Raw genomic sequence first — 24,656 nt, forward strand, 5'->3', positions numbered from 1 at the left:
CAGTAGGTTCAATGTCCAAGGTCAGGAGATGATGGACGTCCCAGCTCAAGCACAGAGAACAAATTTGTCCTTCCTCCACTTTCTTGTTGTATTCAGGACCTGAACAGATTGGATGATGCCCACCCACATCAATGAGGCCTATCGTCTTTACTCTAGTCTACGATTTAATCTCATCCGGAAACATCCTCACAGACACACCCAGAAATAATGTTTTACTGGCTATCTAGGCATCCTTTAGCCCAATCAAGTTAGCACATAAATTAACGGTCATATTATAGGCAAAGAAATGAAGATCTTGGTAATTGGATAGCTCAAGCCCTGGCCAGGATTGTCTGAAAGATTGGGAAGTTTGAGTCAGCAGGCAGACAGCCTCAGAGAAAACAACCTAAATGGTGGAGGGAAAAGCAAGAGCTGACAACTCATCTGCTGGGAAACACTTCCCACTTCTCCCTGTGCCCACCACCACCACCACCACCATAATAGTAGGGCAGGAGAAAGCATCTACAGTCACAGCAGACAGAAGGTATTAACTGATGTTATTGCAGTTCCAATCTCCTCTAGAATTTTGTATAAGGACATTGGAAAGTTTCCTGAAGTCAAAAGCAATCGCCAAGGTGCAACTGAGATCTGAGCAGAGAGAATGTAATTAAGAGTCCAGAGACCCAGGTTGGAGCCCAAACGGTGATTTCATTTGTGGGGACATCTTGCTCTGCACTTCTGTTTTTATTTTCTATATAAAATGGGAACCATAAAGTATCAATTTTATTTTCTAAAAGTTTTCTTAAAAATTGTGGTAATACTGGTTTATGAAAGTCCTTTGTGAATTGTAATGTACCAAACAAATGTCCGTTGTTATAATTAATATGCATTGCTGGCTGAAAATAGCATCAAATCTGTTGTCTATATTCATAAACTGGCTTAAAAAGGTAGAGATATTGGAACTTGCCCGTATGTTTTTCCTTGAAACTGTTTTATTTTATATAAACGTAGCCTAAGATGCACAATAAACTTTAAGTGACCAATTAAGTCCACTTGATTGTCACATTTAGCCTGGAATCTTTCACCAGAACATAGGAAATATGTATGCAACCAACCTATAGATGGTTGAGGAACATCTAATTGATTTGAAAAGGGTGACATTTCATTTTTCATTGAATGAGTCATTGTAAAATTATCTCTAACTTTGAGAAGTTTCTCATTTTATGTATCTCTTTATTGCAGAATGAAAAATTTTGAAACCAATGATTTAGCATTTTCTCCTAAGGAAAATTTTGGATACAACAGTGGACTTGCTACATATGTACATAAATTAATAGACCCATCTATCAACTGGGAGGATATTAAATGGCTGAGGGGGATCACATCACTGCCAATTGTTGCAAAAGGCATTTTGAGAGGTTTGTGTATTTCTCATACTGATCTTATGATTCTTTGTAGATACAATCATGATATGTTTGAGAGAAAATAATCAGGAAAAATTAACATGGAAATCTAAGGAGACATTCCATCTCTCAATTCTCCCTATTGATGTTAGTGAGTAAATATTTCTTCATTCTTAAGTAATATACTGAAGAGCTGGGCTCTCATGAAGTAAGAAGTTACCTTCATGGTAACATGGGATGCTGCTGCCTTATCTTGGAGACATCACTAAATCATGGAGCTTGACAAGATCTAGGCAAAAGGTTTTGAGTTCATTGCTTTGTCTGAAAGCTACAACAAGCTGCTCTCAGACCCAGAAGAAATCCAAGGATGATATTATGACAGCCAGACCCGTTTTAAGAACCTTTTCTATTTTTCTCCTGTTCCCTGCAATTACCAATGACTAGGACTAATTTTTGAGGGTGGTGAATCCCATATCACCTCCCTATAAAGAACAGTTGACTATGACATTAAAATCCTCAAATATCAAGTCATGGGTATTAAAAATCTTGACTGCTTCCCCAGTATCCACATGTATTCAGATCCCACAGGGAGGTACCAATGACTTCAATAATTTGGAGTATAAATGTATTCACCCACAAAAAATGTTTTCTTGCCTTTGAAAACATTTTTTAGTTGATTATATAGAAAACTGCCAAAAACTTATTATGTTAAATGTGAATGTTTAGGTAAGTGGCTCTGAGATGAGAGATTCTATTAACTTATCTCAGGGTCAGAAACAACTTCTAATCAAAACATTTCATCAGTTTTATTTGAATATGTGAGTCACATGGCCCCCATTTATAAAGCTATAGGCATCCTCCTGGCTTTATCTCTTTAATCTCAAGTATGCAGAAATGAAGTTAATAGAAGTAAAAGAATGGACCCAGCAAAGCTTTTAAGTAGTGGAGATATTTTTAAATCCAGATCTGTCTTAATCTGTGCTGTTAAAAAATACTGTTACATTCTTTCCTGTTGGTCATTGTTCCAGTTCAAAATTTCTGTGGATTATACTTCAAAGAGTGGATCTTGGTATTAGAGACACCTTTAAACAACAGTTTCACTTACTTTACTGGTATCCACATTGTCATCCATGATTGTTAGCACTACTTCCCATGGCTACCTTCAACTTTAGATACTAAAGAACACTAACACAAAGGTTCTTCCCCAATTCATTCATGTAATCATCCATTCAGTTACTCACTCAGGCATTCATTTTGTAAACATTCATCATGCTTAGTGTGTGCTAAAGTTAAAAATGAGATAGTAATTTGAGGTCCTTGGACAAAAGGAGAGCCCATTCTTGTAGGAGACAGACAAACAAGAATTTGCGTTCAATAAGATGTTACAGGTGCTGCATACAGATATGCGGTGTTAGGGTGGGGTTTAAAATAGGGCATGGACACTTAGAAGAGTGAGTTAGGGAAGGTTTTATTTCAGAATGAAAGATAATGCTTGAATTTTGCCTTGATATCGAAAGACTCAGACTGAAACAATGGTAAAATAAAGCAGTTCTGAGTAAAACTTTATGGAACATGTAGACTTTAAGATGTTTGAGAACCACTGAGGTTCTTGATCAGGGAATCAACCTCATCAGATTAGCATTTTAGAAAAATCAAGCATTATATAATGGGCCTAATGGATAGAGGTTGCAAAATTGTGGTCAGGGGGACATTTAAGAAATGGTTGCTGCCCTCGCAAGAGATGACTGTGGCTGACCTCAGGAAACTGAGAAGATGTGATTGAATTAGAAAATTAATGCCGTTTCGAGTATTTAATTCACTCTCATCACAGAGATGGCCCAGGGCAAATAGCTTAAAACACCAAAGAAGAATGAAGTTTTAGTCTAGTCTCATGTTTGTCTAAGTTAAATAGGGAACATATAAAAGAATGACGTAATTTGATTTTTTAACCAATTTTTCAATGTAGGATTCCCAGTATACATCATTTTCTAGAACTCTGTCCTCTAGGATATGATGCAAATCTATTCAATTAGACTTCACTATCATGTGTTATGTTGCAAAATACTCTGGCTTCTAGAACTTTCTTCTGGGGTCATCTCACCTAGGACCACCCCCCTCCAACTCTTCTTTTTGTTCTCACCCATATGGATCATATGACTTCTTTCCACATGTTTCATAGTGTTTTACACACAATAGATGGCCCAAATGTTTACTGAGTAAAATTTTCAGTGAAAACTATGAGTCTATATAATTAGAGAGAGCTCAAAAGCAAGAGAAAGAGAGAGAGAGAGCATTTGGCATTTGAAAGGAAATAACTTATTTATACATGTAGAGTTTACATTGTCTAGTTTTTCTGTAACTATTTATTTCATTTATTTAACAAACAAGAATCATCTCCATGACAACTACATCAAGTAGTGCCTAAACTCAGTCTTGATGGGGGCAGGGTAGGGGCAGGGCCAATTCTGGGAAATCTGGTTCTCACTATTTCACAGATCTTCATCTAGAAGTCACATGGGTAGACTGAGAGTCACCCAACCTCTTTCATTTTCCTTTGACTAGAAAGGTATAGATTATGTTTGCAGGAACATGAAATCATGGGTAGTTGGAAAGATCTTAATGAAACATTCCCCCCTTACCACCATTTTAAGAATTGCATCTTAACGAATGCAAACTGAAGTGCAAGATGTAATAATCTCTTGCTGTGGTTAAACTCTGCCTTTGGAAAACTTCAACACAAACTCCAAACAAGTATTTGAAATAGGATTTGGTCTTCTAAAACTCATGCTAATAAACAAATGGCTTTATGAGCAAAGGCATAATGCTTTTCAGAATTGTTTTAAAATTTATAAAAAATATTTTTAAACTATTCAGTGGTATTTCCATAGTAGCTTTTTGTTTCTCAAAAAACTGTAACTAGCTCTTTTCCTATATACTTTTTTTTCACAACACTCTCAAAGATATTCACTCAATGTTTCCAGATTGTGCTCAAAACTGCTGCCATGCATCTAGGATTTAGTTACTAAATTCCTGTGAAATAGCAGAGTCCTGAGTCAAAAGTTCCAAGGGTTTGAGGGTAAATCTTAAGTACTTACATTTCACTTTGGTATTTTCGATTAAATATAGAAATAATATATCAATAAGATAGCAAACAGTGCTATCCCTTACTGACTATTGTAATTGTCAATCAATTAATGTATTAACTGGCAAATTAACATATATGGAATACCATAGCAATAAACTTCAAGGATTAATGAAAATATTAAGGATTCCTGAACTTTTTGCTAAGTCAGAATATTTTCACCCTCCTGTTAAGGCTACATTGTTTTTCTCTCTGGGTTAAAATAAAACATAAAACTTTGGGCAAGGTTTCATAGGCAGCTAATGAAAGGGGTTCATATCTGGTCATAAATTGTTCTTATTTTGCTTCTCAGGTTACTCATGATCTTATCTTCTAAGCAAACCATTCTGTCATTTCCCCCTACATTTCCAGCACTGCCTAAAAGAACCTGGTAAACCACCTGAAGTGATAGGAGATAAACAGTTGTGTAAGTAGTGCTTACTTCAAATGAAAGGCTCTTTATAATCATAATCCTGACTAGGATGACAATTTATTGTTATAGACAAAACTCAAACAAACTTGCCAAAAGCATCCAGCAAACTAATTTCCTTCACTTACTCATCTTCTGAGTTTATACTTCCTGTATCATCAGATGAAATTAATAGTAACAGTTAATATTTACCTGAGTGTTCAGCATGTGTCAGGCTCTTTCTAAACACTCACTCAACTAATTTAATACACAAGCCAATCTTCTGTGAAACATATTTTATGGTTTAGGACACCGATGCACAAAGAAATTAAGAAACTTGCCACTTACATAGTAAGCAAGTCGCAGATACAAAATTAAAATCCAGGTGGTCTGATTACTAAGCCTAAGCAGCTAATAATTTTTTCATACTGCATAGGATCAGTTTATTGATAATTTTCAATTTCTGAAAACATAGGTTGTAACTACATATATTTTTATTTATTTTTTTAACTTTTGACTTGATGTTTGGTATCATGCACACAATTAGATAACCAGAACAAACCTCCCCAGCTGCAAATATATTTTACATTGTATTAGGACCGTATTTTTAGAGAATCATTTTCCCAAACACGTTTTAAATGATAATATATTGGGCTTCTTGTTCCCAATGATGGACTGAGTACATATGTACCCTCCCATCAAACCCATGATGCCACTGAAATTGAAGTATGGAAATGCAAAAATACTTAAGTCTTATGACAGTAAAGCAAAGGAAAATGAAGAGCACATACAGTGGAGAAACTTCGAAAGATTTATGAGAGAAACAAAGTATAAGGGAATGTGTTGATAGGAGGAAAATGCAAAGAAAACCTGCCCCTCCAGATACATTCAGAAGCACCCTGGAGGAGCCAGGGGAATTTCCATAATGGATGCTGGAAAGGTGCTAGGTGTCTGGTCTGCAGGTGTGACAGAGATGGAGGATGAGAAGTAGAGAAGAAAGCCAGGGAATTCATGGGAGCTCTGTTCATGAAGCTCGTACAGCAACCAGCCATGCTGTCCTCCCTCTATCACCTGTGCAACAATGGGTGCCTTAGCATAGGAGCTGCATCCTTTCTAAAGAAATGGATGGATGGCTGGGATAACCTAGGGGTGGATAACATTTAAGATATGACATGATGCTGTTCTCAGTTCTGACATGTGAGGAGCTCCCAGTCCAGTAGCCCCTTAGTTAACATTCTTTGTCTTGTCTCACAAGGAGCTCCAAGAGTTTCTACTACAAGCAAAGACTTGGAAGGAATGAAAGTGATTTACAAAACAGTCCAGAGAGTCAAAACAGTGACCCAAATCTTTCTTCCTTAAATATAAATGGAAAATGTAGCATCATAAAGCATATCCAAAACACCAAAACATAAAAGACCAAGATAAATCTGCAGAAAAGCTGATCCCAGAGGAAAGAGATAAAACAAAACAAAACAAAAAAAGAACTTTAAAAATTCCAAATGATAGATTCAGAGAAGTTGAAAGTATACCTAAATAAGAAGAACCTCCCATGAAAAGAAAATCAGAATATTAAAATAAAACAGTTCTCAAAGATTATAAACATGATTTCTGGAATTTCTGGATTTCAAGAATTAAATCTCTTGATTTAACAAGAGAGTCAATGATATTTCCCCAAATATACAAGAATAACAAGACAAATAGAAGACATGATTAAATGAAACAGAGTCTTAAAGATCCTTTAAAATGCTTAATATCTAACTGATGGGGGCTTCAGATAGAAAAATAAAGGAAAGAGTCTCCACCCGGGCTCCACCCTGTTGGGTCTTGTGGGTCGTGTGGCCGCTAATTCGGCCTCCGGGGCCTTGAGGGGACTCGGCCCTTCAGCGCTGCTACCCCAAGCCCAGGTCTTACTGCAGGCCGCCCCGGCAGTGCTCCAGCTTGCCAGAGACTATGCTGCTTAAACATCTCCTTTGTCAAAAGCAGGCGCTGCCACCGGGTGCATCGTGGTGGTCATTGGTGCAGTGGTGGATGTCCAGTTTGATGAGGGACTACCACCCATCCTAAATGCCCTGGAAGTGCAAGGCAGGGAGACCAGGCTGGTTTTGGAGGTGGCCCAGCATTTGGGTGAGAGCACAGTAAGGACTATTGCCATGGATGGTACAGAAGCCTTGGTTAGAGGCCAGAAAGTCCTGGATTCTGGTGCACCAATAAAAATTCCTGTTGGTCCTGAGACCTTGGGCAGAATCATGAACGTCATCGGAGAACCTATTAATGAGAGAGGTCCCATCAAAACCAAACAATTTGCACCTATTCATGCTGAGGCCCCTGAGTTCATGGAGATGAGTGTTGAGCAGGAAATTCTGGTTACTGGTATCAAAGTCATGGATCTGCTGGCTCCCTATGCCAAGGGTGGCAAAATTGGGCTCTTTGGTGATGCTGGAGTTGGCAAGACGGTACTGATCATGGAGTTGATCAACAGTGTCCCCAAAGCCCATGGTGGTTACTCTGTGTTTGCTGGTGTTGTTGAGAGGACTCATGAAGGCAATGACTTATACCATGAAATGATTGAGTCTGGTGTTAAAGGATGCTACCTCCAAGGTAGCACTAGTGTACGGTCAAATGAATGAACCACCTGGTGCTCACGCCCGGGTGGCTCTGACTGGACTGACTGTTGCCGAATACTTCAGAGACCAAGAGGGTCAAGATGTATTGCTCTTTATTGATAACATCTTCTGCTTCACCCAGGCTGGCTCTGAGCTGTCTGCTTTATTGGGCAGAATCCCTTCTGCTGTGGGCTATCAGCTTACCCTGGCCACTGATATGGGTACCATGCAGGAAAGAATTACCACCACCAAGAAGGGATCTATTACCTCTGTACAGGCTATCTATGTGCCTGCTGATGACTTGACTGCCCCTGCCCCTGCCACTACCTTTGACCATTTGGATGCTACCACTGTGCTGTCCCATGCCATTGCTGAGTTGGTCATCTATCCAGCTGTGGATCTTCTGGATTCCACCTCTTGAATCATGGATTCCAACATTGTTGGAAATGGGCATTATGATGTTGCTCATGGGGTGCAAAAGATCCTACAGGACTACAAATCTCTCTAGGACATCATTGCCATCCTGGGTATCGATGAACTTTCTGAGGAAGACAAGTTGACTGTGTCCCATGCACGGAAAATACAGCGTTTCTTGTCTCAGCCATTCCAGGTAGCTCAGGTTTTCACAGGTCATATGGGGAAGCTGGTACCTCTGAAGGGGACCATCAAAGGATTCCAGCAGATTTGGGCAGGTGAAGGTGACCATCTCCCAGAACAGGCCTTCTATATGGTGGGACCCATTGAAGAAGCTGTGGCAAAAGCTGATAAACTGGCTGAAGAGCATTCATGAGGAGGTCCTTTTGGCAAACTAAGCACTGGTCCTCTTCTGTGCTGTGCTTCTCCTTGCCCCTAATCCAAAAATCTCGGTTTGCTCTGTAGGCCATATGAGAGCCTTGTTTGAAGATATTGTCTGTCTGAAGAGTATTTAAGGTTTCCAATAAAATGTAGATCCCTCAAAAAAAAAAAAAAAAGGAAAGAGGCAGGGAAGAAATTGTTAGACAGTGTTTGAATGCTGGAGACCTAAGTCATTAGATGGAGGAAACAAATTGTAATTTATTACATCCTTTATGAAATTTCGGGGGGGAATGGGTATTAAGAGGGAAACAAACATAAAACAGGTTACTTACAAAGAATGGGAATCAAACCGGCATCAGTCTTCTTGTCAGCAACAAGGGGCACTAGAAGATAGTGGAACAATGTCTTTGAGGTTTTAAGGAAAAGGATTTTCAACCTAGAATATTATACCTAATCCAATCACCAAAGACAAAAGAAGTTATTTAGGTGCTCTGTAAGTTTACCTCTCATGGATCCCTTTTTAGGAGCTTACAAAGGAATGGACGTACTACACACAAATGAAAACCTAAACCAAATGAAGTCATAAATTAGATTTCAAGAGATTCAACCCTCAGAGAGTAGTAGCAATCCTTAGGATGAAGTTCAGCAGTCAAACTTGAGAGTAGTCAGAGCAGGATAGAGAAAATAAAAGGCTCAGGGAGGATGTCTCCAGAGGGAAAATAAGATGATTTACATAGGTTGGATAGGATAATTAGAAAGTTTGAAGAACTTGAGGATACTCTTTTAAAAAAAAATGATTTATTTGAGAGAGAGTGTGTGCTCTTGAGTGCAGGGGGGAGGGGCAGAGTGAGGGAGAAAAAGTCTCAAGTAAACTCCTCACTGAGTGTGGAGCCTGACTTGGGGCTCAGTCTCACACCTCAAGATCACAACCCATGCTGAAACCAAGAGTCAGTCGCTCAAACAACTGCACCACCCAGGCCCTCTAGAATTTGAGGATTGTCTTAAGGCTCATGATAATTGGAGAAAAAAGGGAAAAAAATGTAATTAGAAATCCAGGAAAATAAAGCTGTGAAATAAAACATGTATGGTCCAAATATGAAGCAATATTAAAATTTAAAATATGAATGAATCAATAGGGTCAGAAAAAAAAATCTATCAACCTTGGTGCTAGGGCCTTTTCCCTTTGGGTGACTCAGAAGTTTCCAATGGCACCTCACAATCCGCAATTCATGCTTGAATTAAAACAGATAGCCAAAACAGTGTCATAAAAACATTAGATTGTATATTTAATATGAAATAAATATAGATTATCAATCACATATTGAATATATAACAAAATGCATAACACAGCACAGGCTTAGAGGTGAACAGATAACATACAAATTAATTAGTTGGGAAACACTGGCAATTTATGTAGCAGAACACCTTTCATACTATTTCATTGTATCTCGTGGCTCATCAGAGCATTCCTTAAAGGTGAACCCTAACAAGAACAACAACACAATTACATGATGTCTAGGTCAGCACTAGCCGCCGTTACAAAATGCCATAGACTATGTGGCTTACACAGCAGACATTTCTTTTCTCATAGTTCTGGAGACTGGAAGTCTGAGATTAGGGTTCCAGCCTGGTCAGTTTCTGGTGTGAGCTCTTCCTTTTGGTTCTGGAGGCTGCCTTTTCCCTGTGCACTTACGTGACCTGTTCTTTGTGTGAGTGGGGCTTGGGGGAGGGGGCCAGCAAGCTCCCTGATGTTTTCTTATAAGGGCACCAATACCCTCATGAAAGCCCCACTCTCAGGACCTCATCAAACCCTACTGATTTTCCAAAGGTACCATCTCCATATATTATCACATTGGAGGTTAGGGGTTCAACATATGAACTTTGCGGGGGATCACAGACATTCAGTCCATAAAACATGAGTTTAACATTTTCATCTACCTATAATTTTGTTTTTTATTTTTTATTTTTTTTAAAGATTTTATTTATTTGAGAGAGAGAGAAAGAGTGAGCCAGAGAGAGAGCACAAGTGGAGGGGAGGGGCGGAGGGAGAAGCAGACTCCCCACTGAGCAGGGAGCCTGATGCGGGGCTCGATCCCAGGACCCTGGGATCATGACCTGAGCCGAAGGCAGACGCTTAACTGACTGAGCCACCCAGGCACCCCATCTACCTATAATTTTCGAAGAAAAATAATACTAGCATCATTTTTTTTAATGTGGATATTTAAAAAACTAACATTCAATAAAACACAGCTTGGAAAAATGGAGTTTTAGAATAAAATTTTAAAATACTCAGAATTACAGATTCTTTTATGAGTCTTTTTTATTATTCTTAGATATGCCCTTGATTTCCACTGCTGAATTTATGAATATATACAATGTCCTATATCCGTCTGATTACATCACCTAAATCTGATTTTCACCACAACATTAGACCAAGTATTTTTGAGTGTTAAATTAGAGAACCAGTGTTACTTTCCTGATTCTGTTAGCGAATGGTTTATTATTGGAAGCATGCTGAAAATAAGAGTTTAAAACATAAAATATAAAAAATGAGGGAGAAATTGATTTGAGAGAATGTTAATCTTATTTATTTATTTATTTATTTATTTTAAGATTTTATTTATTTGAGAGAATGAGAGAGAGAACACAGAGAGAGAAGCAGACTCTCGATGAGCAGGGAGCCGGATGCAGGGTTCAATCCCAGGACCCTGAGATCCTGACCCAAGCCGAAGGCGACACTTAACCAACTGAGCCACCCAGGCACCCCTAATCTATTTTAAAATTACATTTTCAGAAGTTTGATATATTTTGAAGCATGATTAGAGACATAGCATATAATTTTAATTTTTGTTTATTTTTATATACTTCAATGGGCAAAATACATTTAATTATAGAACAATATAACTTAATAATTGAAGATATAACTTTGTATTAAAGAATGTTTTTGGAATAGTCTTGTTCCCTCCATGTTATACTTCATGTGCTTGCCACTTATGTATTCTTTTATGCTCTCCAAATTGCAGAGGAATAATTCTGCTAAATGTTAAATGGTATGACCTTATTAATAATAATAAAAATACTTAGCAGGAGTACTTCCACATGAGAATAAATAAATTTTAACTGCATGTCAATTCGCTGTCTATTGAAAATTTTTTGTCATGATGCAATTGTTAGAGGTGCTAACATTTTGGCCAAGGAAACTGTCACTACTATTCTAGATCTAACTGTTGGTGTTATTTCTATGCTAAAGGTTCTGAGCAAGATATAGATGTGTGAGGTCAGGCTCCTTTTGACTGGGACCTTTCACCTTCTAAACCCAAGCCTTCTGTTAAGTTGTCTTTTTTCATACAATGGCGGTCTTGCTCTTTTCAGGTGATGACGCCCGGCAGGCAGTTAAACATGGCTTGAATGGGATCTTGGTGTCGAATCACGGGGCTCGACAACTTGATGGGGTGCCAGCCACTGTGAGTTTCAGCAAATGCTGAGATTTCCCTTTGGAGTTCTCATTTCCATCACAGTTTTGACTATCTCTGTGTCTGGCTCTTTTCTGTGTATTTTGTGTGTGAGACCATTCAAGGCAAAATGTGTGCGAACAGATGAGATCTTGGATTTTAAATTTAGTGGCATATATCTACCTAGATTAGATCATTAATTCATCTAATACATTTATTTGTAAGCTTATAAAAGTCACTATTAAATAATAAGTCCTTTGTGGGCAGGGATTATTCTTGTATTCATAGGTACTCTGAAAGTTATAATGTAAATTAGAGTATGAAAGAAATGATTACATCATAGGAGTCCAAAGAAGAGGAGCTAACAGACAATTGTAATTATAAAAGGCTTGGGTGGAGTTTGAGATCATTGGTACAAGAAGTCGGGCGGAGAGGAAGACTAAAATTTCTTGTGGATGTGGGAGTTGAGAAGCTGCAGAGAGAGGGTTGGTGGGTAGGGGAAAGGAAGAGTATCATCTGGGGAACTTTAACGAATCCTGATGCACAGGCTGCACAATAGATCAACTCATCAGAGTATCTGGGGGCAGGGGGCAGAGGCACCATTTTTTTTTTAAAGCTACCCAGGAGATTCCAATGTGCATTTGTGGTTTTTTAGACACTGTACACACTGTACCAGACAAATCTGAATCCAGAGTCTAGATATAAAAGTAGACCAAACTGGCTTGAAGAGCTGTGGGACTGAGTTAAAACTGTGGAGGAGAGCAATTAGCTCCAAGAGGGTTATCAGATGTTATCAGAGTCGTTCAGTCATAGTTATTATATGGATGGCTTTAACTGGGATGACCAATGAATTTATTCAAACGACCGGAAGTACCGTAGGACAAATAGTTTTGTCAAGTAGTAGTGGATTACTCTTTCATTGAACCAGCAGGTTGATTTCGATAAATCCATAGACCAGCCATGTGGGTCTTAGGACAGACTAAACGACTACAGGGGAATACTGGGATGCCATCCATATTTGTACTCACAGTTTTTCCTAAAGCGCTAATGGTAGGAATGAACCTCACCTTTGCACACTGTAGGATCACAGAGTCAAGAATCAAATCACAAAACTGGGAGTTTTCAGTCCTTCCCAATTCAGCTTTACTTACAGAGACCCGTCTTCTTCCGTGATACTAAGTACTGCCTGCAGGTAAAGAGAGGTGGAGAATGAAGACCTCCTCTGGGCAGAGAGGAGAAGTTGGTCACAGCTTGAGGCTCTTTTGCAGATTTACGCCTCGTGCATGAAGACATAGACTTAATGTGCCAGCCAAATTAAGTTTGTTTTCAAAAAATAAAATCTAAATCTACTGAAATCAAATCTAACTAGATTTTAAGGGGAAAATATCTAAATGGTGTGGTTTATTTCCCTCTGGCCAAGGGGATATGGAAAGTTATCTAAAAGGGCTTTTTGAGCTGTGGTCTCAGAGACTGTTTTAAAAAAAAACAATGACACTCCCCTTTGCATGCTGTGTGAAGAGAGGAGATGCTTGCTTGGGTTTTGCCTCAAGCTTTAGAGCATATTTGAGGCCCACGATGGTGAGAGAAATGTGAGATTAGATTCGACTTACAGTGAAGATATTTTTCCCTCAGTATGTAGGTTTTGAGATGAGGAGCAAACAGTTACAAATTAAGCTCATGTCAATGTCCTTACACTCAGGGTCATAATGTGGCCAAGACTGCTCTTAAAGAGGGTCGCCTGGCTGGCTCAGTCGGTAGAGGATGCGATTCTTGAGTTGAGGTTATGAATTCAAGTCCCACTTTGGGTGTAGAGCTTACTTGTAGAAAAACAAAAAAAGATTGCTCTTGAAGTAATTAGAGAACAAAATGTCAACATCAATTGATTTTCAAAATCCATAGTTCTGGAATGCCTCAAACTGGGGTCTAAGGACAGAGTCTCTAGAGTCTTTGAACCCTAGGAGTATTCTTTTTTTTAATGTTTTTCATTTTTCTTTTGATGCTAACTGGACCCGAACTACCTTAAACTTAAAAATATGACATTCTTTTTAATGAAAGTGTTCAAATATAAAAATTTTCATAAATTAATATTTGGATTGTTCAGTCAATAGTTTCCAAAATTGAGCCCTTGGGCATGTTCTATGAGATCTTAAGAGATTTTATTTTTCCTTTATTTTTATTATTTTTTATTTATTATTATTATTATTTTTTTTTTAGAGAGAGCAAGAGTAACTGGGGGTAGGCAGGAGGCAGAGGGCAAGGGAGAGAGAGAGAATCTTGAACAAGCTCCATGCCCAGTGTGGAGCCCAACGTGGGGTTCGATCTCATGACCCTGAGACCATGGCCTGCACCAAAATCAGGAGTTGGACACCCAACCCGCCGAGCCACCCAGGTGCCCCTATTTTTCCTTTTAAAAGGGGTCCATGCAATTATACCTTTGAGAGACACTTGATGTATCGGTTAGCTTTTGCCAGGTAACAAACCACTCTGAAAGTTACTGGCCAAAATTCAATAGTCACAATTTCGTGAGTTGCAGTTTGGGTTGAGATCTGCTTGAAAGTTTTTCTGGTCTTGGCTGGGCTCACTCATATGCAGACGGTCACCTGCTGGGGTGATTAGGACAGGCTGGTGGGGGTGACTTCATCAGGGACCGTCCTGCATGGTCTCCCATCTAGAATGTCAGCTAGGCTGGTTCTCACGAGGTGGCAGGTCTCCTACAGGGTAAGTGCAAACGTGCAAGGCCTCTTGAGATTGAGGCTCAGAAAACACACACTGTAGCTTCTCTCTGTTCTGTTCTCTCTACATTCTGTTGGCGAAAGCAGGTCCCAATGTAGTTTAGATGCAAAGGATGGAGAAACGGACTCTTCTAGCCTCATTTCTCTTCTTTCTGGGAGGAGCAGAAATATCACATTGCAAAGAAATGAAGATAGGGAAGTAACGTCAGCCATTCTTGCAATTGTGAACAATCAGTCAAGCCTATAGAAACCAGTGATTTTTCTAAGTGTGCTTAGTAGAAACCACATCCAGGGCTGCCTGGTGAAGTATGATGGGTGGAGTGGGGTAGAGAGTCAAGGGACGATTTCTGGAGAGTAACCTGGACTCTGACTCTTTTTGCTTTTAACTAAAGCATCTCTGGCTTTATCTTCTTTGTCTATGTTCAATTGCTTTGATTTGAAAACTTTTTTTTTTTTTTGAGAGAGAGAGAGAGAGAGCTGGTCGGGAGGGGGCAGAGGAAGGGGGAGAGAGAGAATGTTAAGCAGTAAGCAGACACAGGGCACAATCTCACGACCCTGAGATCAGGGCCTGAGTTGAAATCAAAAAGTCAGACACTTAACCAACTGAGCCACCCAGGTGCCCTGCTTTGGTTTGAGACCTTTAAAGTGTTCCATGCCCAAAACATGAGCAATCGGGAGTATACCGATGGATGTTATGGGAAGATAGAAAGGTGGACGCTCCCTGTGAGTAGTTTTGTGGGACAGGGAACATCCTGGAAGAGTGTGACTTGAGCAGGAATGGGAAAAGTCTCCTTGTGAGTCACAACCTTGTGGGATTCTTGTTGGCTCCCTTAGACCTTCTTGCACGGTGGCTTGAATATACAGGCTGCTAAGTCAGTGAATGGATGGATGAGTTAGCCAGTTTATCGGGATCGTAGTGTATTTTCCTGTAGATTAACCCCACGGGAGGTGAGCCCACAATTAGTTGTCTAAAGAATCACGAAGGAAAGAAAAACCAAAATGAATGGTCTTTCAGATGTGTAGCAAGCTGGAAAGAGGAAATGTAACAGTTGTAAAATAGTGGATTTGTCTACTGTATTTATTTATTTAATCTCCTCTGATCAGAATTATTCTCTGAAATATACACCCAGTGAAACTGCAGTTATGGAAAGAAAGAGGGGGAGGATAGAAATGCTCAGCAATGAATAGAACATCCTTGTCCACAGACACCCAAAGCACCAATCGGGGTTCCATTTTATAGCCCGGAATTCACATTTTAAGTATCCTTATTAGCTTCCTCTTAGGCCAGGTTGGGCATTGGAAATAACGTAAACAGACTTGATTTGCCTGACTTTGAAAATGTGTATTGAACCCAAGCTAGCTAATATTTTTCTTTGGTTTTGGTTTCAAATGGGGAAATATGCTTAATTATGGCTTGCATCATCTCTTGGAAATTGTAGCATTTATATGTTGATGTAACTTGCCTGAATGTAAAAGGAGGACTATGTATAGGTAAAGGGACATATGTAAATGGATCCAAAGCATGTTTGGCAAGGCAGAGAAGCCAAAAGGAAAAGGGGAAAATCACATTACCTGCCAAACACTTAGGGGCTGTGCGCCAAAAGTTGCCTTCACTTCCTCCAAATCTGTAGCTGGGTTTGGTCTTCAGCCTTTTACATAAAACTCTTTTTAAGTTGAGCCTCTACAATTTTGGGGGAGAAGTTGGAAAGCCTTTGAGTGGTTTCAGCACTAATTATGTCTAGAAAAACTGCACTCAAATGCATGGTCGCTTCTTCAGCATGCATTTTAAATGGGGATTGGACTTCATTTTATGCTCAAATATTTGAGAATGAACGTGGGTAATTTCTACAGCTTTTGACTTTCAGGTCATGTTGTGAATTATTTCCATTCTCGAGTGCAAAGATTTACACAAAATATACAACTCTATCAGTTATTAGCTGTTAACTGTATTGGTTATTTGCCAACTCTATTAGCTATTGCCACATGATGCTATGAAATAGCAAATTCCAAACTCAGTGATTTAAATCAACAGTCATTTATTCCCATGAAACTTTGTGTCAACTGGTGGGGGGTGGAATGGGGGGGCACTCTGCTGATCTGGATTTGGTACTGGTTAGGTGGCTGTGCTCCGAGTTTCGAGTCCAGCTGGGCTTAGCTGAGCTAATGCTGCTTCCTGAATTCCTGAGTGTTTATCCTGGGGCCCCAGCTATATGGAAAGCAGTGCCCAGAGGGTGCTCCTCTCATGGCAAGTGGCACAGGTGCCAGAGAAAGTTGACATGCATGAGGTCATTTAAGGTCTGTGCCCCGAAATGGCACTCTGCCACCTCTGCTCACATGTTATTGGCCCAAGTAAGTTGCAAGGCCAAGGCCAATGTCAAGGAGCAGGCCAGTGCACTCTGTTTCCTTTATCAAGAAACACTGCAAAGGTGCCTTGGAAAAAAGAGTGGTTTCAGAGTGGTGTGAAGGATCAGGAACCATATTGCGGTCCACCAGTTCAACCTTCATGAGTCTCTTGTATTCTCTGGTGCTGATACAAGCCCATCATCAATTGTCAATCAAGACAAGGACCTTCAAGGTGCCTGCGGTCATAGTCCTTTGAAAGCAAGAAAGATATTTGCATTGAGAGTTCTCTAATATATGGTTGGATGCAAAAGATGTTGGTGGGGGAAATCAGAGAGTAGGTTTTCATTGCTATCCCTGCTTGCATTTTTATACACCACTGCTTCCACCATCAATTAAGTATTAATTTTAACAAATGATTTTCAATGGGTAAATAACGTACAGAATAATTTATATGAGCAAGATACTTCTATGCATTTTATAAAGCATAGCTATAAAAGGTCATTATGTGTATTAAAATTTTGTTTATATATTTTTTTTAAATCATGATCTTTGAATTTGAAATCAGGAATGGAAAAAAAAGTCTTGAACTTCGAAATAAAAATAAGCCACTCAACTCCAAATTTAGTAGGTGTTTTGGGTACTGACATTTGCACCCTTTTTCTTCCAGGAGGGAATAATTGTACTGTTGATTCCAAACCTGTTTAGCTTCTTTCATGCTAAACCCTCGTCAGATGGTCAATGGCCATGGGGGCTGAGCTGGGTAACACTTCAGCATGCATAGCCTCACATGATTGACCTCTCCTCCCTGCAGATTGATGCTCTGCCGGAAATTGTGGAAGCTGTGGAAGGGAAGGTAGAAGTCTTCCTGGATGGGGGTGTTCGGAAAGGCACTGATGTTCTGAAAGCTCTAGCCTTGGGAGCCAAAGCTGTGTTTGTGGGGAGACCGATCATCTGGGGCTTGGCTTCCCAGGTAATTGGAGGACAACGAAATAAATAAACCAGAACAACAGTGAGATAAACGCATGAATCAAGTCAGACCGACTTACTCCAAAGATCTGTATCTTTTACTTGCTTAGGGAGAGAAAGGTGTTCAAGATGTCCTTGAGATACTAAAGGAAGAATTCCGATTGGCCTTGGCTCTGAGTGGTAAGACTTGCCATTCTCCTTCCCAACTTTCTTTTCTTCTTGTGCACTCCTTGGTGGAGAGCAGTAAACTCGAGGGGGAAGAAGATGGAGTCATTTGGGCTGTAATGAAATTTGAAGTTGGCTCCGTGTTTACACCTCTAGGACAGAGCACTCTCTGGACAAAGGGAGTCCACAGCCTGGAACAGTCGCTTTGCCTCTGTCTTTGACAGTCTCATCAGGGCTGTTTGGGCGAGTGTGAGTGAGTACTTGAAGGGCGAACGCTCTCCTCTACTCCTCCTCGTCTCATAACACATGAGCAAAAATTCTAGCTGGCTAGTCAACACCTCCACTGGCGTGTCCAAATGAAACTGCTAACTTTCCCTATTGAACCTGCTCCATCTGCAGACTCTCCAGTCTCAGTTCTTGATAGTACCGTTGTTTCAAAAATCTTGAGTCACTTTTGACTCCTCATTTCCCTCACACATTGACAGGAGCTCTATTCACATTTTCAGGAGCTCTATCTGCAAAATGTGATCAGAACCTGAGCTCATTCGCTACTGCAATAGGTTCTCTGTGTTTTTTCCTAATCAGAGCCTCTCTCCCCTTGGGCATTGCCAGTCTGTCTGTCCACCTTGCCCCCTTCTCCCTCCCAGCCTGTTCTACACGGCCAACATTCTCCAAGTTTTCACTGAAATCGTATTTTCTCAAAGGGTGCCATCCTGACCACCTTATTTAAAAAATGGCAATCCATCCTCCATGCATCCACTGAGCTGCCAGTTTTCTCTTCTTCCTTTTTTTTTTTTTAAAGATTTTATTTATTTATTTGAGAGAGAGTGAGTGAGAGAGAACACAAGCAGGGAGAAGAGGCAGAAGCAGACTCCCCGCTGAGCAGGGAGCCGACGCAGGGCTTGATCCCAGGACCGTGAGATCATGACCCGAGCTGAAGGCAGATGCTTAACCAACTGAGCCACCCAGGTGCCCCTCAGCTGCCAGCTTTCTCTCCCTGTGACTACCTCATTCTTCTCCCATGGCACCCATTACCTATACATCATCCATCATATGATTTACTTCTTAAATTACTTGCATTACATATTCTCTTTTCCTTTGGAGATATAAGAAGCATGAGGCAGGGATCTTTGTTGTCTTCAATGCAGTATTTCCAGTGTTTAGAGCAGCGCCCAGCACACAAATAGTATTTGCCGGAGAAATGAGTAAAATATAAGCGCCATTATTACTAGTTACTGCTTTGAATTTGACTCAGAATGGACCTCTGGATGCAAAGAATGCCTTTGAGTCAATTATCCACTTCTGAAGGTAATGAGGGTTTCCTTTTCTGTAATCCATATCACCCAGACGGTCCTTGTAGATAGAATTCCCAAGATCAATTGTCTACTGCTACCGCGCTGAGCCTGTGTGGACACAGCCTCAGGGAGAGAAGAATGCCATTCTGTGAATCCTCACTATGCATTTTAATTTGCTACAGACATATCCTAAAAGAGAGCTTTCAGCCGCTGAGTCTCTATTAAATGTGGCAGAAAGAATATACTCTTTGTGTTAATAAAAATATGTGCCAGTCATTTTGTGTTAAGGACTGTTTAGGTAATAAAAGTGGTCTCATGCCACATAAGATTTGGCAAGCTTACCTTGAATCATAAACCTTGCATTTGTCAAGTTTTACATTCCTTGGGAAAACGATTACCTGCCTGATTATTATTGCATTCATTTCATATTAAATGTATGCATTATTTTTTCAGGGTGCCAGAATGTGAAAGTCATCGACAAGACATTGGTGAGGAAAAACCCTTCGGCCGTTTCCAAGATCTGACAGTGCACAATATTTTCCCATCTGTATTATTTTTTTTTCTCAGCATGTATTACTTGACAAAGAGACACTGTGCAGAGAGTGACCACAGTCTGCAATACCCCACTTCAACACAAAGGGTGTCGTTCTTCTCCAACAAAATAGCAATCCCTTTGAGCTCATTGCTTTTGACTTTTCAATGGGTGTCCTAGGAACCTTTTAGAAAGAAATGGACTTGCATCCTGGAAATATATTAACTGTTAAAAAGAAAACATTGAAAATGTGTTTAGACAACGTCATCCCCTGGCAGGCTAAAGTGCTGAAAAACAAAAGATAGCCTTTGGTAAAATGGGAGGTAGCTATCCCTGAGGTAAAAAGATAATGATCTCACTGTTTATTAACCTGCATTGTGTTTAGATATCCTTAAAGCAGTGTTCCTAAAATGTAAGCTAGGGTTCAAAAGGTTGGACATGCCTAGAGAAACAGGAGATTTAGATTCCCAATGCTGAGGAGTCAGCTCTTGATAGAATTGGGACGAGTTGGTGGTAACTGGTGACTTTCTAGATACTTTTTAACACCCTGACTTAGGCTACTTCTTTGAATGTAGGTTTCTGTTCCCATCTTTAGTGTCTGCATCTATCTGCATATTTTATGATACACATATTACTTCTTAATCAGAAACAAATAAAGCATTTTTGAAAAGAATATATCTGGTCCATTTGTAACAATATGAAATTCAACCATTTTAATCTCTGAACCTTAGTCACTGCCCTGTTGCTCATTAATTCTCTTATACCTTCTAGCTCTTCTTTATTCTATTGCTTTTTTTCCACTCATGGTCATATGCAGAGCCAGCTACATGATTTGTGAGGATCGTGCCAAATGAAAATGTGGGCCACTTGTTCAAAAAGCAGGAAAAAGGCCTTTCCTTCCTTCCACGGTTTTTCTCTTAACTTGTCATGGTATCTTTTATTTGCTATTTAATGTCATGTTTCCTTGGGCATGAGGATACTCACAGAGCAGGACGGGTGCTTGACCACCATCCTGTGATATGCCCTGCTTCTTCTGCGCCTGCGCCCAGGTCCCCGTCAGGAGTGGACAGCGGTGCCCATCACTGGCTGATGGGTGAGACAAGCCAAGGACTCATTCAGGGGAGGTGGGCAGATGGCAGGAGACGAGACATTGTATGATTCTAGGCTCCACGCCCCTAGCACATGTTTCATTGTCCCTTGGCTTTGACTCATAAAACGCAAACTCAAAGATAAAATTATTGAGAATTTCAATCCAACAACCACAAAGCATGAAACGCAAGTGTGAGGCCCCCTTCTGAGTGTAGAATCCTGTGCAACCATATTGGTAGTGTGCATGTGAAGCCCCGGTCATGTGACTTAAATTTATTCCCCAAACTGGGCATTTGGCAGATTGGAGGTGAACTTGGTAGCCAACATAATTTTGAAATTTACGTATTACCATCTCCCTGGTTGTTCAACCACTGTGAAATATTAAATGAAACAATTGAGAGAATCACTACCTAAAAATATGATTGTTAGGTTATGTTTTATTGTTTTTTCACAATGTTTTATTATTCTCAGATCTCTCTCTCCCTCCCTCCCTCTTTCCTTTTCCTTAAATGCTAGGCCTTTCCTAAATGCTATGATGTACACAAACATAGTGCTTTCTTTCTAAAATTATTAATTTAGCCTGATAACAAAGAAACACTTAATCTGATAAAAAGGAATAATTATCCTTCAAAATTTCTCCAAATGTGAAGAAGGTGGGGCATATCATATCATGTAACTGTTTAATGTACTTGCAATTAATGTTAATCAATTAATAAGTATGTAATAAACACCTCTTTGATTCCCCCAACTGATTCAGAAATGTCTTTTCTGTTGGCAAAAATGTCTACTTTGACTACATCATAGTATGTGGTTGGGTGGTGAAAAAGAAAAGTTGATAACTTTGCCAGCAAGTGGACATCCACATGTTTTAAGTTTTATGCAAGTTATGTGAGATGGGATTAGTGCTCTTAATTTGTGAGTTTCTGAACACTTTTATGACCCCTAGAGCCATGCTACCTACTTGAATGTAGCTTTTCAGTTTTTCTTCAGAATTGTAATATCACTGAAGCTTCTGTGATATACATTATTTCCATCATCAGAAAGATATAAAGTTGTTTTCATTTTTCTTTGAGTGTGTCTCCAGTCCAGTTGTAATAATCCTAAAACTAAAGCTATCTGATGGCTAAGACAGAAATGGGGCACATTGGTTGCACATCTCTTTCTGAAGATTTGTTACTTGAACTTGATAGAAGTTTTCTGAGGGAGCCAATTGACTTTTCTGTTGCTGAGTTTTCTGCAATATGTTGAGGAAGGGGTAAAAGGGAATGGATAGTTTAATATAGGCCAACTCTGCTTTTCTGGGATGTTATTGAATGTATATATTGCTCTAGAGTGGTGCTTCTCAAACTATCACCCAGAGGACCGGTTAAAACAGAGTGCTAAGCCTCATGCCCACAGATTCTGATGCAGCAGGTCTGGGGAGGGAGCTGGCAATCTGCATTTCTAACCTGCTTCCAGGTGAGGCTGATACTGCTTATCTGGGCATCATACTTTGAGAACCACCCATCTAGTCTAAAGGAAGAAGCATCGAATCAGATTTGCCTGGCCAATCATGTAATGAGCCAGCTGTTGTGTATGAACCATGCCCCACCTACAAAGGGCAACTTCTCCTTAGCCAATTGATTCTCTTTGTTGAATTTTCTTTCTTCTTGAGGTATAAAGTACTTACAGTGAGATATAGCAAGTGTTGAAACCTAGGTGGATAGGTGAATGCATTTTACATAGACACCCACATCACTGCTCCACCACCATCTCCCAGATCAAGATACAGAACATTTCCATCATCTCCAAAAGTACCCGCTCTACCAGAAGTGAACTCACGCTAACTTCCATCACCATTGATTAGTTTTGGCCGATAACTATTCCTTTTTATCAGACTAAGTGTTTCATGTTTGTATACATGAAACCATACAATATGTGCTTTTTGTTTTTGGTTTCTTTCGTACAGTGTATGTGAAATCCATTTGTGTTGTTGAGTATATCTGCAGTTAGTTCCATTTTTTGCTCTGTAGTAAATCCAGTGTCAAAAATACCACAATTTATCAATCCATTCTCCTGTTGTTCTATGTTTGGGTTGTTTGCAGTGTTTCCACTGAAAGCCAATCCCCACTGATTTTTGTGAAAATATAAGCTCAGTCTTATTTTCCGATTTTTCAAGAAAAGAGTGAGACATCTACATTTTTACAGGGAGAAATTAAATGTTGGTGAATATTTAATATCTCGAGCACTGTGCAGGTCACGTTAAACACAGTTGTGGCCCATGTTTGGCCCGTGAGTCACTGGTTCTCAACGACTGTCACGTCTTGTCCCCACAGATGTTTCCCTCATGGCTAAAATCCCTCTAATGCTCCTACACAGAGTCATGTCTGAGACATGTAGCACCGATGGGGGCCTGCCAGCAGAATTCCTCAGAACCTCTGTTGTTTAAGCTTGTGTACATTCTGCTGTCTGGAAAACTGTGGATGTGAAGTAAACTTCCTTCTCTCTGCCAGGCTCGGGGAGCCCAGGTTCACAGTCTTACAAGAATGAATCAAATGGTATTGATGCTTCTTAGCGTGCAGTTTGCAAACCTCATCTGTGTCATTGCTGTGTTATTCATTCATTTATTTATCTTGCCAAAACATTCGCATTTGTGAAACAGCTTTAGAGGGTTGTGGTGGATTAGGACAGCATGAAAGGAAGTCGTGGCTTGTTCTCAAACAGGGAGAAAAGACTTTTCATTGTAAAATTCATAATCTATTTACTGTCTGAGGGACTGTATTGCATGTAGGTTGCATAGCAACAAAACAAAGTTTGTCTGTTTAGGAAAGTCTGAAGGTTTCTTATCATGTGAAGATAGAGGATGCTTTCTGAACTTATATTTGCTCCAACATGCACTCTGTCACATGCCAATAATAGAACAACATCACGATGATGGTTTAACTTAGGTAATATAAATGTTAGCCCAAATGATGGAAGGCTATTATTATATGTTTATGTGATGGGAAATCTTATCCATTTTAAAAGATGCAATTTCCTGGCTTTATACAAATCTACCTTGAGCAATAGCTGCCTTCTTTTCTCCCTCCTGTGATTGCCCCTAGTTGGTTGGGAGAAGTTAGAACAGCTTATTTTTTTTAATTTTTTAATTGTTATGTTAATCACCATACATTACATCATTAGTTTTGGATGTAGTGATCCATGATTCATTGTTTGTGCATAACACCCAGTGCTCCATGCAGAACGTGCCCTTTTTAATACTCATCACCAGGCTAACCCATTCCCCCACCCCCCCTTCCCTCTAGAACTCTCAGTTTGTTTTTCAGAGTCCATCATCTGTCATGGTTCATCTCCCCCTCCGATTTCCCCCCTTCATTCTTCCCCTCCTGCTATCTTCTTCTTCTTTTTTTTTTCTTAACATATATTGCATTATTTGTTTCAGAGGTACAGATCTGTGATTCAACAGTCTTGCACAATTCACAGCGCTCACCATAGCACATACCCTCCCCAATGTCTATCACCCAGCCACCCCATCCCTCCCACCCACCCCCGATTCCAGCAACCCTCAGTTTGTTTCCTGAGATTAAGAATTTCTCATATCAGTGAGGAATCGTTCCTCATATGATACATGTCTTTCTCTGATTGACTTATTTCACTCAGCATAACACCTTCCAGTCCCATCCATGTCGTTGCAAATGGCAAGATCTCATTCCTTTTGATAGCTGCATAATATCCCATTGTGTATAGATACCACTTCTTCTTTATCCATTCATCTGTCGATGGACATCTTGGC

At 39.8% G+C, this 24,656-nt stretch overlaps 1 protein-coding gene and 1 pseudogene across 1 annotated transcript in view; both read left to right on the forward strand.

Annotated features, from left to right (window-relative positions):
• HAO1 (hydroxyacid oxidase 1) overlaps positions 1–19,787 on the forward strand; it is a 49,630-nt gene extending 29,843 nt beyond the window's left edge. Inside the window, exons 4-8 of the mRNA XM_028113020.2 lie at positions 1,222–1,397; positions 11,683–11,774; positions 17,649–17,807; positions 17,914–17,983; positions 19,717–19,787. Of these exons, the coding sequence (XP_027968821.1) occupies positions 1,222–1,397; positions 11,683–11,774; positions 17,649–17,807; positions 17,914–17,983; positions 19,717–19,787 (568 nt within the window). The remainder of the gene's footprint in view (positions 1–1,221; positions 1,398–11,682; positions 11,775–17,648; positions 17,808–17,913; positions 17,984–19,716) is intronic.
• Positions 5,228–8,310, forward strand: LOC114216434 (ATP synthase F(1) complex catalytic subunit beta, mitochondrial pseudogene; annotated as a pseudogene).
• Positions 19,788–24,656: the final 4,869 nt, after the last annotated feature.

This window comes from Eumetopias jubatus, unplaced genomic scaffold (genome assembly GCF_037043125.1).
Source record: "Eumetopias jubatus isolate StellerSeaLion01/CBP00866 unplaced genomic scaffold, mEumJub1_p1.0 scaffold_9, whole genome shotgun sequence".
Lineage (NCBI taxonomy): Eukaryota > Metazoa > Chordata > Mammalia > Carnivora > Otariidae > Eumetopias > Eumetopias jubatus.